The sequence below is a fragment of the Vanellus vanellus genome (assembly GCF_965231255.1).
Source record: "Vanellus vanellus genome assembly, chromosome: 4".
Taxonomy (NCBI): domain Eukaryota; kingdom Metazoa; phylum Chordata; class Aves; order Charadriiformes; family Charadriidae; genus Vanellus; species Vanellus vanellus.
Window position 1 is genome coordinate 75,776,391 of NC_138909.1, and position 14,237 is coordinate 75,790,627.

A 14,237-nucleotide genomic window follows, 5' to 3' on the forward strand; every position below is an offset into this window, starting at 1 on the left:
CCATCTGTTCCTATGCCATGATTCTTGGGCCAAATTCTGGAATAATGTGAACAGTGGCAGCTCATGGCATACACACACTCTGAAAAATATTACATGCAGAAGGGGTACTTAGCGCTGTGGTCCCTCGCTTCTGTTTTATGAGCAGTGATCCAGTTTAAGATGCTGCTGCCCACCGCCAGCCCTGCAACGGAGCTTCCTGCCTCTGCACTACTGCTGATTCAGCTGCACTTTACTTTGGATCCTGGTTTACAAGCGTTCGTGCCCCCTAAAATTAAAATTTGTGGCACTTTATCAGTGCTAGAAAAGTTAAGCACACTCAGTCTGTGCAACAGAACCGTATTGAACCGACTTGGGTAAGGCAGTGGAAGGCGCCTTCATTTAGCCCACGTTGTGCTACTGGCTTCTTCCAGTAGACTTGCATCCTGTTATCCTCTCCTGTTCCCTGCCTCTTCATGCTACTGGGTTTGTCTGGGGGGGGGTGTCATGTGAAGATGCAGGAAGCATTTACATATCAATGTTATGGAATATTTTGGCATTGTGATAAATTATTAAAAAATCCAGCATTTAAAATTTAAATGAGTCCTCATGCACATAGACAAAGATGTGATGATAGAAGCGTAGAAATTGCAATTTAAGTAAAATTCCGTTTTAAAGAAAAGTCGCAGCATCATCAAAAGACAAATGTAAGTCTATTTATTTTATTAGTTTTCAGAGCAGATTTAAACTATCTTCTCCACAGAGGGAAACAATACTGATACCTGTAATTGCTAGTCTCTGCTATTATCATTAGCTCTTTATTAAAGGGTGAGGTAGCAAAAATTATTTGGCATTATGAGAAACAGAAAAGTACACCTGTTCAACAGAAGAGGACCAGTTTTCCCTAAAATAATAGCCAGTGAAAGCAAAGTGAAACGGGTCCCAACTGTAGATTATGGGGAAATTTGCAGTGCCCAGGAGCGCAAGTTTTGATCCTATACTTAGAGCAGAAAACCATAAACCCCATCGCATACCAAGTCGGTGGTAACATTCCATTGGGACAGCAAGACCATATCTGTCTTAACACCACCCAACTCATACTGACAATAGCAACATCAGCTGCTTTCAATAAGTTCTCAGATTTTTCTGCTTCCATCACCTCCCGTGCAAGCCCACGTCCACAGACAAGTGCTTCCCACAAATTTTCTGGGTAGTCATTTGAGTTTTCTAGCACCTAAAGGAAGAAATATCACCCTTTTTCTTTTTTCCCACATGCATTTAAATGTTGCATGTCACACACACGTCGTTTACTGAACAGTAATATTAGCACAAAAGAGTCGGTTATCCTATTTTTTTAAAAGTTCCAAAACTTAGTGCTGAATTTGTGGATAATTAAGATATGTCAGCGAGGCATCAGCATGAACAGCAGTGCAACCAGCCATGCAGCCGTGTTGATTCCGTTTGCCACCAGCTCAGCACATGGTCAGTGCGCTGTCGTCTGTTCTCGCATGGCTCAGCCTTCTCTTTCGACCTGAAATCTTTACATTCCACTTGGCAATTGTAAAACTGCGTTGGCAAGCTCTGTGCGCCTACTGCAAAATAACAGCATTGTAGTCTGATGCAGCAGCCTGTGCCCAAAACTGTAATGAATTTTACTCGATATAATCTATAGTTCTTGACATACCAGGTGCTGGGCTTCAACGCAACTCTCCGAAGCGCTCCCTGCTCATCACGCTGCGGTTTGCTGCCTCCTAGATACATCCATTCATTGACCAAGGCTTACAAAAGTCCAAGTTCAATAGGACAGGCAGCACCTTGGCAAAGGGTGCCTTCTGTTTTATGCCCGTCAGCAGTATGATGGAAATTTTACCCAGAGACACAGGGACGCTACTCACATACCCGTAATTTTATTAAGCAATAGCACAAGTGGTCTCGGTAGACTGGGTAGATGGCATATTTACATGAACAGTGAACATTATCTACCTCATCTAAATTAATACTGAGCAAAATAGGGAGCTTAACTAGGTAGAGGTCTCCTCTGGGCCGATAGATCATTTTCCAATCACATACTCACTTGCACCTTATAATGAGTTGGGGGAGAACCGAAGAAATGTATGAGATCAATTCTAAAAATAGTATCTCGCTCCCCTGCAAACAAGATATACTTACAGAAATGAGAACGTCAATGCCAGTATTGGGGAAACAGCACACGCTAACTAACTTGTTGTTAGTCTCTGAAGAATTATATTCTTCTGCCAACTTTTTCAGGAAAATCTAATAAAACATTGATGAAATGGAATTATAATTTTCCCTGCATGAAGATTAAGTGGGAACGCGAGTCTACACGATAGACGGTTTTTGCATTCATCTCATGTCAGCTCAACTGCAGAAGTCATCGGGAAATGGCGTGTAGAATATTTCTGAACCGAAGGATATCTGAAATAGTAGATGTCAGCGTGAATCCTACAGGAAGTGACAGTCAATACCAGCTTGTTGCTAGCTATTTTTGCAACCGCCTATAAAGTTTGACACAGCTAGGCAGTCTTGTGCTAGGGCTGAAACCTATTGTTTCAGGAGAAATAAAAGGGAAGATAATTATTACCAATATTTACATAACAGGTACTGTGTCTGAAGGCATAATTATGCACAAGCCTGCGTGCTGGTACCCGTCTGAACCTCCAGAGGAAACTGAGTTTCTGACAAAGAGTATAAGGCTAGAACTAAGGGTAGGCGCCTTAGGTACCCCGCAAACCGGAGTAACTCGGCTGAGTGATTTCTACAGAGTATTTGCCATCTGTTGGTGATGACTCAAGCAAAACAAAGCACAGATGGATCTTAGTCCCGATTTTTGTCTTTCTCTCTTTTTTTTTTTTGTTCCCTGAACTCTTCTAAACTTCAGGGAAGATTAGGATTTTGTGTCATTTTGGAGGAGTGGACTTTTATAGTGAGCGGCTCCTAGATTAGTACTTATTCACAGCTAATTTTCAAACTGCTGAAAGTAATAAATGACGCCACGAGTTTCAGCTTTAAGACTAAATAGTGTTCTTGGAAAAACTTCCAGTCTCTTTGTAATGCATTCTGAAATGCTCTCTGCCGTTTATTGGGGCATAGATCATTCAGCTTCGTTCCTCACACATATATTACCCGGTGAATGGGATTTACAACAGCCAGCCTGCTCAGCAGGGAGACTCCTGAATTAGCCAAGACAAATTACCACCAAAAAAAAAAAAAAAAGAAAGATGCAGACTAAAATCCTGTGTATCTCCTGAAGCATTACAACCATGACAGGAGGCTCTCTACTGGACGGAGATTCACATGCTTAAAAGTTCTACCAGACTACGATGACCAAGCAATCACTTCCGAGTACAGATATTTGGCTTCATCTTTTCTTCAACTTAGAAACAACACCTCCAAGTTGTGCTGCAATCACCCTTTAAAAATATATGTGGTTTAAGCTAATGGTAAAAAGATCTTTCCCATTAAGGGGAAGACACAGGCTTTTTTACCTTCTTTGGCCACTTATCAAGTGAAAACCATTGGGGCTACTACTGTGCGCTGCACTCACGCTTGCAAAGAATTCATCATTAGAGTCCCCTCATTGGATCACAGTCCTCAGGAGAATTCAACACACCTGGTCGATGAATACCAATGCCCCTAAGCAGGAGAAATCCTAAGGCATTCCTCTCAGTCCAGATGGGAAATGTGCAAGCAAACGCATTAGTCATTAGCGTGATGGGCCTAAGCAGCATTACTTGGGCAAACCGGGGCATCTGCAGACGCCGAGTGCCTGGTGGGTGCAGCGGGGTCTTTGCAGGCTGCTTCCCAGGGCTGAGCCTCTGTTGCATCGGAGGAACCTTCCTTGTAGCAGCTCCTAAAGGTAATAATGAATGTTCCTGGAAGGCACGGGACTTCGAGCTCTCGTAATGAGTCTGTTAATGGCTTGACTGCTTCCAAAGCTACTTACAGCCAAACCGCATCTATGCCCGAGCCACAAGCGCAGGCAGGAAAGCCAGAGGTGGAGAGGGGGCTACCCAGCCCTGACCCCCTCCCAGCACAGGGCACGCAGGCTGGATGTGCGTCGGCTAGGCACCTTCCCCAGTTCTGATTTAACACCTTTTCCAATAAAAAGGCATTAAATTGAACGCGAGGTAAAATCCAGATTCTGAGGCTCAATTCGATTGGCTCTCTACCTCTTTATTATAGGTAACTCCTGAAATTTTAGATTGCCTTTCAACTTTTGTCATCTCTGTTGATCTATGTGCAGAAACATACTGGCTTATAAAGCAGCGAAGGCTCTATTGATTTTTTTACTTTTAGTTTTGATTGTTTTATGTATGTCGGCGATTCATTAGATGCAACTCTAAGCTTAGCAAATGTGAAACCTTCTTCTAGCACAGTTAATTTACTTGTCTTCAACTAGTTAAAGAGCAGAGCCATTTATGGAGTGTTTTGTGCACGTGGACTATAAGAATATAATTTAGTATTACTGAATAACTTTACTTGGAAAGAATGCCACCTGAAATTTCAATGGCTCATAGCATTTTTTCTCAGCTACAGGTCCCAACACACCACAATATATCAAATTTCAAGGTACCAATCAATCAGATAATTTTGCTATCTTAAAGTAAATTGATCTTCTATAAAGATTTCCCGGAATTAAAACCTATACTGATTTTAAAGAGCCGTTGTGCCATATACCTGCTGAATGGGGGCAATTGCATTGCTTGTATTCAATATGAAGTTAGCAAGTTTTTCCCCATTCTTGAATCCAACTCAAAATATCTTATGAACAATTTTGAGTAGAAAACGACCCACATAACAGAGAAGTACAAGTGTCATCAACACTGATCTTGAAGAGCAAGAATACCAAAAATACCTGCATGGATCTGGTTCAACAATCTGCTCTTTCCACCCTGATACAGATGACAAAGCCTAAAATACTACACAGAATCTATAATGCTGTAACGATACATTTTCACTCAGGATCATGGTACAAAGAACAATGCATTTAGAAAGCACAAATTCAAATTAATGGTGTTTTCAGTTTATGTACTTTCATTAAATGTACACAATTACCGTCTCAGAAAGTGGAGAGGAAGTGATTTCTCAGTGGTGGCGGCCTCCATTTACTAACATAATTTGTCTGTTCAAGAGTTATAGGAGCAGGAAGGTGGAACCTATAAATTCCAGACCATGCTGCCCAGATGAACTGAAGAAGACTGGGAAATAAAACAGAGAAATACGGCTAAAGGCCAGATTTTTATGCCTGGGGCATGCTACTGCTTGTGGCACTGATTTTAGACATATCACTGATGTACTTCTGCTAATGTGACTGCACTGATTTCACAAAGTACTGCTAATTTAAAATCGCAGAAAGATACTCTGTCGTCATATAGTACTTTTCAAGCAGTGCAAATACACAGGAGCTAAACCGTACAATCCTTCTTAAAGTGTTGCCTAGAGGTATAAGAAAGGTGGTCCAAACAGAAGACTTTTTTTTTTCCTTCAACGTTGTTGAACACCACAAGCTTACTTTGACTTACCCAGCACCTCTGTAAATCTGGCCTTGCGTGATTAGCTGTAGTAATACTGCTAATGAAGAATAAAGCCTCACATTTTGTGTCTCTCACTGCTGAGACAGCCAACAGACTGCCTGTGATGAGGAACAAAACCCAGTGCTCGTGGATGGCAACTTCACAACATCTTTCTTCACAAAGAAGGGTTTTGTCATGGAACAAAGAGTTAACACGTAGTATCTTAAAATTAGCAAAGGATCTGATGACTTAGTAGATAAATGTCAATCTTCATTTTGGACTGTTAGGTAATTCTGGAAGTAATTCTGGCTTTACAATGACATTATATATGGCAGCAGCCAAAGGTACAAGAGGATGTTACGTAGGTTTCTGTAAGCTCTTTAAATGTACAGAGTATTTAAAAAATAAAGACAACGGCATAACTTCTAAGCCACTTTCTCCAGGTTTCTTTCGAACGAAGAGAGAAGAAAATTAGAGTGTTTTCCTGATGGAAACTTCCATGGAACTTCCATGTCAAAGTGAGAAAAGAGTCTATTCGTAACACTGTGTGGTTATTTTTTTTTTTTTTTTTTTTTTTTTGTATTTCAATCCTTATCTTTGTCCTTTGGAATGCTGGATCCTAAGAGGATGTAGAAACAGCTATGCTGGACATTATTTACAAAGTTTACATAAAATAGCACAAGGCAAAATGATTTCAGAGGAAAAGTCTCTTGTGACATTTCTGCCATAATTCCTTACAAACAATCCCGCTCATGGCCAAATCAGGAACCTGGGAAGGCAATATCAATCTCCAAAAGGTTAAGGGACATTCTAAGAAAGTGTGACAGGTACCCCCAAATATGTCTTTACATTAGATATTTTAGCTTTGAAAGACTCTTGCATGAGTTATACGTAGTCTCCAAGTTTTACATTCAGGCCTATAGAAACAAGTTGCAGCAGCAGCACACACTAACCTCTTCCATTTCAGGAAAAAAAGAAATGTGTTGCCCACCTTTATGTAAATCTCTTCCATCTATTTTTTAAAGTACAGAATATGGTGGCAGAGGAAAACACAACAATATTTGTCCCAAAAGCCATGGTGCACAGAAAGATAAAGTACTTTTTTTCCCTTTAACGAAGCCTTCAGGTTTTGATGTATTTTCCATTTAAAGAGTGTTGAGCTTAGCAAAGCTGCAACGTCCAACGTCAAAAAGCTCAGCCACAGTTTAGTAGTGTTTCTTGGTAGTGATAGTACAGGAATGATTTCTAAAATGTATACTGAGAGCACTGCCGATGTCTTGACCTTTTTTCTATGTCCACCGAACAACTATATCTTATGCATAGAATTCTCTCCAGCCTCCTGGACTATGTCTAGCCCTTATACATATTGGGAGACGGAGAGGAAATCCCACTATAGGAACACAGAGAAAAGGAATTTGCATGTATATTACTTTAAAACCATTTCAGCTTGACCTTTCACGAAGAAAGGTTTAAAGACTGAATTCTCTGACTGTGAATGCAAAGGTTAATTGTCTTTATTGAGTATTGCTGATAGGGTCCTAGTAAACCATGACGGTTTCTTGGAGGGACGGAGATAGAGAAGGGTAGGAGAGAGCAGGTTTTGCATTAAAAAGACAAATCCCTTCGTATCCACGCTAAGATGTCCGTGTCCCAAACGGAGACATGAATAAATGAAGTAGACTTTCATAAGAGTATGTTGAGTGTTATTGAGTACTATACTTTTCATTATGGAATGACTAACTTAAAACAGAAATAGAACCACCTACCTAGTCTCATCAAAAGTCCTCCCACACCACACCAAGCACATGAGTTTTTCTGGCTCCTTCTTTAAAAAAAAAAAAAAAACAACAGAATTCCTCTGGGTATTACTTGTCCTGTTAATTTAAATAGTGAAGTGATTTACATGTTTAAGACTACAAAACTACTGAATCAACCTCTTGTTTAAACTCTTGTGGTTTCCTTGTTTGAATTTCTTTATCAAATATTTCATAAACTACATAAATCACATCGGAAGACTATTATCACAAAATTTCATGTGTGACCAGTTTCATGTGGATGTTAAGTAGTTCTATATCACCAAGAAATGTAAAGCTGTAAACAGACTATAAATATTTTCTCATGAACTGAATAAAGAAATTCAGCTAGTGTTTACAAGATTATTCAGAAATACTGTAGTATTCAACATTTTTTGCATATTAAAAGTGATAATTTCAAGACACTTGTACGTACTATTAAAAGTAACATTGCGGGACTGTGATGAAAAATTCTCACTGAACCAGCAGCTTCAAGTAAATAAGAAATGGTTTCCAGGATGTTTTTAATTCCATCAGGCTAATAATATCACTGTTATCATACGTGCAGTTACAAACCAACTTTCCGCCAGAAAAGTATCAGCGTTTCACAGACTACAGGGAATACTATCTCCCGCTATCTAAGACTGTACACAAATTGCAGTTACTAAACAAACATAAGAGAAATGGTTGTGATATATGTTAAAGGAACTGTGTGTCAAACGACTGGACAAAAGTGAAGGACGAAATCTGCAAGGACCTACTCAGCGTGAATGAAAATCACAAGCCAACAGCAGTCCAGCAAACACAAAGGCCTCTCCACCCTTCTTTGCAAACCAAACTCAGAAAATTTCAAGCAATTAAATACAAATGCATCAACATAAGTTTTGAATACACTAAATGCAAAGTTTTTAAATTAATTAATCCTGTTTTATACGTGTATACAAATTGCGAAGCCCTATAAAATACATAATAGTCACACAGCCATATAGTTTCATGTATGTTCAAAATGTAGGTATAGACGATTACATACACTTTGGGTAACAGGAAGTGCTTCACAAAACTAAACCCAAGACTACAGTGCAACTATGACACAATTACTTTGTATATTTTCAGTACTACTCTTCTAAAACAAAAGCCCCACAGGCTTGTGAACTAAAAAGTCAGAGGAAAGTTCATATATGCATCTGAGACACAAGATGAGACAGATCAAAGGAAAACCAGAACAGCTCAAAATCTCTGGAAGAGTAGTCTCTCTTTTCAGCACTGATCTGTTTCATCAGGAATTCGTGCATGGACTAGTAAGGAGAAGCTCACCTACCCTCCATTAGCAGGTGTTGCACACATGATACTTGTTCAGTTTTTCACAAAATGACCTTTCAAAAAGTATATTCATTAGACATCATTATATATATAATTCAGAATTCATTACAATCAGTGCGATAAATAACATGCAGATTTCAAATTCGTATTTAATGCCTGATCTGAGACGTATAAAAGCTTTGTATATCACATAGTGTATATTTTCAATATCGTTATTACATATTACCATTAGAGACAGCACATTTGACTTGTGGTATCAGTAGGGAAGTTACCAGCAGTCTTTTTGATGCTTACTGGCATACGATTGTCATAACGGAGGAAACCCAGTATCGTGAAAGACAGCGTCCAGCCTGTTTCTTAAATTCTCGGCAAGTTCTGCTATGACACCCTGCTACCATGTTTGACATTCCTCACACGAGCCCTCCGCGCTCTACGGTGTGGGATTGAGCTCATTCAACACCTCCGGACCTACAGCCGCCCGTACGCTCCGACTCCGTCCCCTTGCCCTGGCCCAAGGGACTCTGGTGGCCCAAGGGAGAAGGAGCGGAGCACTGAAACAACTCCTAGCTAGAAACCGCTGAAAGCTTTCCACCGCTCAGAGCGGCTCTTCACGGTGCCCAACCGCAGCAATGTCACCGGCTGGGAACACCTTTAGTCCCCCAAGAGTTTTGTCCCCCCCCCCCCCTCCTCCCCGTTACATCCCTACCGGGGTGAGGATGCGGCTGGAGGCTTCGCACTGCGGGAAAGCCCAGAATTGCCGGTGCGAGCCCTACGGCCGCTCTCCACCGCCGGTAGGCGGGCAGCGGGAGCCCGGCCGGGGCGGGAGAGCCGGTGCCGGTGGCGGCGGAGGGGCGCGGGGCTGCGGGCGGGCCCCCACCGCCCCCTGCCGGCCGCGCTCCCCGGCCCGCTCCCCGCAGCCGGGGAAAAACACCTGGGAAAGCCTGGAAAAGCGTTGTGCCGGAGCGGCTCGGCCCAGGGAGCTGCCCGGAGCTTCAGAGCATCCGCAGAAATGCCTCTTTTTGAAGCTCTCCTCGTTCTTATGAGGCGAAGGAGGGGAGGAAAAAAAAAAGAAGAGGTTAAAGTGCTGATGCTTCGGAGCAGTGTCACTTCTCAGCTCCGCTGCTTTGCTCAAGGTCGCTCAGCCTGTCCACACCGCCACATTAGTCTTAATTGCAGCGCGGCTGACTACGGTGTTAATGGAAGCCCCTTCCTCCACACCAGCCCTGCGCTGGGTGCCCCGCTCACGGCGGGACGTGTCTCTCGGGCTTTAACGACAGTCCCTGCAAAGCGCTGTCCCCTCTTAGCGTAAACATATTTTCTTCAAAGACCCTTTATAAAGAAACCGTTGAAATAAAACCACATCCCTGGAGGTGTTCAAGGCCAGGTTGGATGGGGCTTTGAGCAACCTGGTCTGGTGGGAGGTGTCCCTGCCCATGGCAGGGGGGTTGGAACTCGGTGATCTTGAAGGTCCCTTCCAACCCAAACCATTCTATTCTATGATTCTATGAAATAAAACTTTTTTCCCCTCCCCTTAATCGGAAGACTCGGCTCCTGCCTTTCCCACACCGGCTGTCTCCTGTAAACCTTGGAAAAGGCTGAGGAAGGAGGGAGGGGACCCCCCAGCTGAGGCGGGGGCAGTCCTTGAGGCGCTATAACCATCAGCGGTTCTCCAGCAAGCGGTTTTATTACCGTCTCCGTCCCGCGCTTCCGTGACCTCAAATACCCACGCCGGGCTGGAGCTCTGGTGTGCCTTCCCTTAGGGCCAGCGAGACTGAGGGTGTCAATCTATTTACCCCTTGATGCCTCCCAGACAAGCGTGCCGGAGTACTTTCAGATCCGCCTCGTCCGGGAAGGAAAGGAGCCCGCGGCAGCACTTCAGTGCCCTCCGGAGTTTCCCTCCCCGGGGAGAGCCCTCCTCCCCCCCGGCGGGGAAGCCGGCGCCCCGAGTGGGTGTCCCGGGGAAGGCTGTGCCTGCGGCGGGGAGGGGAGAGGAAGGCTCCCTTCGCCTTCCTCTCCCATCGCCTCCTTAGCCGTGCGGCGGTCCCTCCGCCACCCCCGCGGAAACCTCCATAGATGGATGGAGACATATATTCTTCTTATTATTATTATTATTATTTGAGCCCAATTTCACTCAGGGCTCTCCATCACTCGGGGCAGGCTCTCCATCTCCGCAAAGGAGCATGCTCGGCGCTCTCAGGCATGCTCCTTCGGCGGAGGAGGGAGCCGGAGCAGGGCCGGGGGGGTAGGGGGGATGTGTGTGCGGTGTGTGTGTGGGGGGGAAATCCTCACGCTCGCACGGTCCTAATGCAAAGTTTTATTGTTCCAGCGGCCCCGGGACCGGGGGCCGACCCGCACCCGCCCCCCCCTTCCGAGGGGAGGGGACCCGGGGGCTGGCAAAGGAAGGGGGGGGATGGGGGGTGTTCCCCCTCTCTCCCGGCGGCGAGGGGAAGAGGAGGAGGAGGAGGAAGAAGAGGAGATGCTCAGGAGAGGAAGGCTTCAGAGGCAACTTCTGCCGGGAAACCCGCGGGTCCGCTGCTGCCTCCTCCCGGGGCGAGATCAACGCTGCTCCCGGCGCTGATGCAGCGCCGGGAAGCACACGGGCAGCACCACCACCATCATCATCACCACCATCATCATTATTAATTCTATTACGACGATGCTCACGGCCTCGCTCGGCTCTGGCAGCTGCCCCTCCAGCGCTCCCCCCTCCCCCCCCTACCGCGGGGCGGCTCCGCGGCTGCCCCCCCCCCCCCCCGCCCGCGGCTGCGGGAGCCCCGCGCACCGCTCCGCGCCGCCCCGCGCAGCCCCCGCCGAGAGGGCAGGACGGGATCCGACCCAAATCGTAACGGCGGCGCCCGGCGGGTCGCCTACCTTGAGCTCCTCCGTGTCCAGGTTTGCTGATCTGTCCATAGAGCGAAACTGAGCGGAGCGGCGGGGGTGGGGGGAACTGGGGAAGTTGTCCCCCCCCAAAAATAAATAAATATAAAATAAAGGGAGAAGAAAAAAAAAAAAAAAAGAGGGAGGGGGGAATTTAGTCTCTCAGTTTCCAGCCTAAACTCAGCCTTGTCCTCCAAACCCTGGCAGCTCCCCTCAGTCTCATTCTCAGCGATCACGCCTCCACCGGTTAAAATAAATAAATAAATAAATAAATAAAATATTTCACTTTTTTTTTTTTTGTTTAAAAAAAAAGAACTCCCTTAAGGATTAAAGCGACAGGTGATCCTTCTCTGGTGAAAGAGATTCGCGTCCTCTGGCAACGAAAGGAGGAGACCGCAAAAAAAAAAAAAAAATCCACTCAGTTTAAAGATTATTTTTTCTTCTTCTGCAATAAGCTCAGAAACCGGCGAATCGCTGCATCCCGAGAAAAAATCCTGCTTCCCTGGACAGCATCATGCAGCAAATTTCAAGCAAATGTGTTCAAACTGAAGAGAACAGTCTATGATAAAAGCCTTTCTCCGTCATGCCTACTCTGGTAGCTAATTTAGCACCCTGTGAGCGCAAGACATTAGCGATGAACAATTTCGCTGGCAAGATAACAAAATCCCCCAAGTCCTGCATAGACTCAAAATTGGTTTGCAGCTAAAGGTATTCTCTCAATAATAATAACAGTACGGGGGAAAAAAAAAAAAAGATAAGAAAGTCTGTAGGGGATGGTCTTCTTTGAAGGTTATGCTAAAAGAGTTGGGAGGAAAACAGGAGGTGGATCTCTTGCAGAAGAGAGAAGGGAGAGAGACAGAGATTTCCCCCTTCGTTGCTGTTTTACTGTCCTTCACCGCCAGGTGACTGACTTCCCTCCTCACGGCCAGCACGGGGGGGATTTCTCCAGCTCCCAAAAAAACCAACATCGCCTTTCTGAGCAGCGCAGTCCCCGGGTCTTAACGCCGCCCCGCCGCGGGTGTCCCTCCCCGCGCATCCCGGCCCCGCCACGCTCGCCAAACGGCTCCTCTCGCTAGCCCCACCTGTCTTGAGTAATAGCCACGCTCACCAATTTGAGAAACCGTTACTGCCTCGTGTATCCCTCCCTACCTAAATATCTATATATTTATATCTGCAAGTGTGTCTAAATTTATAAGGTGATGTGAAACTTCTGCGTCTTTGGCTTGAGGTGCACAGGGTTTGTGCAGACGTTGAGGGCGTCGTTAACGTGCTGCAGCTTTGGTGGAGCCGCATTTCTGATGGCACACGGGTTAAGTCCGAGTCTCTCTCAGGTTGCTACTTTACTAATCTCCTTTTCCAAAGGATTCACTGTTTTGTGGCTCTCACATCACCCCAAGGAGCATCAAAATTAGATTTAAAAATTCAAATTCCTCCACACCAAGACCCTGATTTTATCATGGTCCTTTATCGTAAATCTGCTGTAAATCTTGAAGTTTTGGAGAACAAGGCTGTGATTTTTGGTTTGCTGCTATCAGTCTTTGGGGCCTTATTTATTAACTCTGTGAATGGCAAATTCAAAACTATCACTTTCTAGCACTATCACCTCCTTTCCACGCTACTTTAAATAGAATCAGTATTCCTGATAATTCAACGTAAGTAGACAGACCTAATAGCTCAAAGTGCATACTCTCTTTCCAGTCCAGCATAGATTTGTTTGCAGCTTCCAACACTTCAAGGTTAACATAAGCTTAAGCCCTGGGGGATGGCCAGTGATAGCCATTTCTGAAGACTGAATATAGCCCTCATCTTCTGGAAAACTCGACAGATGCGAGGCAGACACAGGCAAATGACATTTCTCCTCTTAGCACAAATTGTACATGACTTCCAGGTTCATTGTGAATGCACTGTAAATATCATTATTATCATTAATCTAGAACTGCAATTTGTAAAGATTAAAGTCTTGGTCTGGCGTTCCCGTGTGAGCCAACAGACTCATGTCCAAATAAAAGACTGCCAAAGCGGACACTAAATCAAGCTGCAGTAGGACCTATAGAAATGTAAAAGACTATTTTTCCCTGACAGAAAAATACCACCCTACCCCACCAACCCCCCAAATAAAAAAAAAACCCAAACTGGAGAGACCTCTGTAAGAGACCATGCTGAAGGAAAACCTCTTCCAGGAGGAACTTCTATGCCTCCCCAAACGTGTCAATATGCAGTTGTGGGAAGAGAAGAGGGCTGCCCCAGTGTGTGACACCAACCAGAGGACATAGTACGAAAGCACCTTGGTGCCCTGACTGGTGCCACTGGATAACCAGAAGCCCCCTGAGCCTCTCCATACGTCCACACCTGTTTGCATGGTGCCTGGTAGACCAACAAGTAGCTGCACAAAATACAGCTTTACAAAAACAGAGGGCCTGCAGCACTGTGACCTTCTGTTTCCTGTTGCTGACCCACTGCCGACTTTCTTGGATGGGGCACTCCTCGGGTTGTTTTCGTATTGGCGCAAAATGTGTAGGGATGGGGATACATTTGAGAATCCTCTGCTGAATTTGGTTGATAATGGTCAAGAGTTCAAGGAAGAGGCAAGGAAAATTGACAGGGCAATCATATAAACCTTATTTCCTTAGAAACAAAGGCAAAACATATTGATTTTGTCAGTCACTTGAACAAGATATGTTTCACTCTTCATAGGTAATATCCCCTAACAAGTGACTTTAAAAGTGGGTTTCGTTGC

The 14,237-nt window shown here is 44.7% G+C and overlaps 1 protein-coding gene across 1 annotated transcript in view; it reads right to left on the reverse strand.

Moving 5' to 3' along the window:
- The window catches only part of SGCZ (sarcoglycan zeta), a gene marked incomplete at both ends in the record, with an annotated part of 532,526 nt that extends 520,993 nt beyond the window's left edge, over positions 1–11,533 (reverse strand). The window contains 1 exon segment of the mRNA XM_082483107.1: positions 11,495–11,533. Within this exon segment, the coding sequence (XP_082339233.1) occupies positions 11,495–11,533 (39 nt within the window).
- Positions 11,534–14,237: the final 2,704 nt, after the last annotated feature.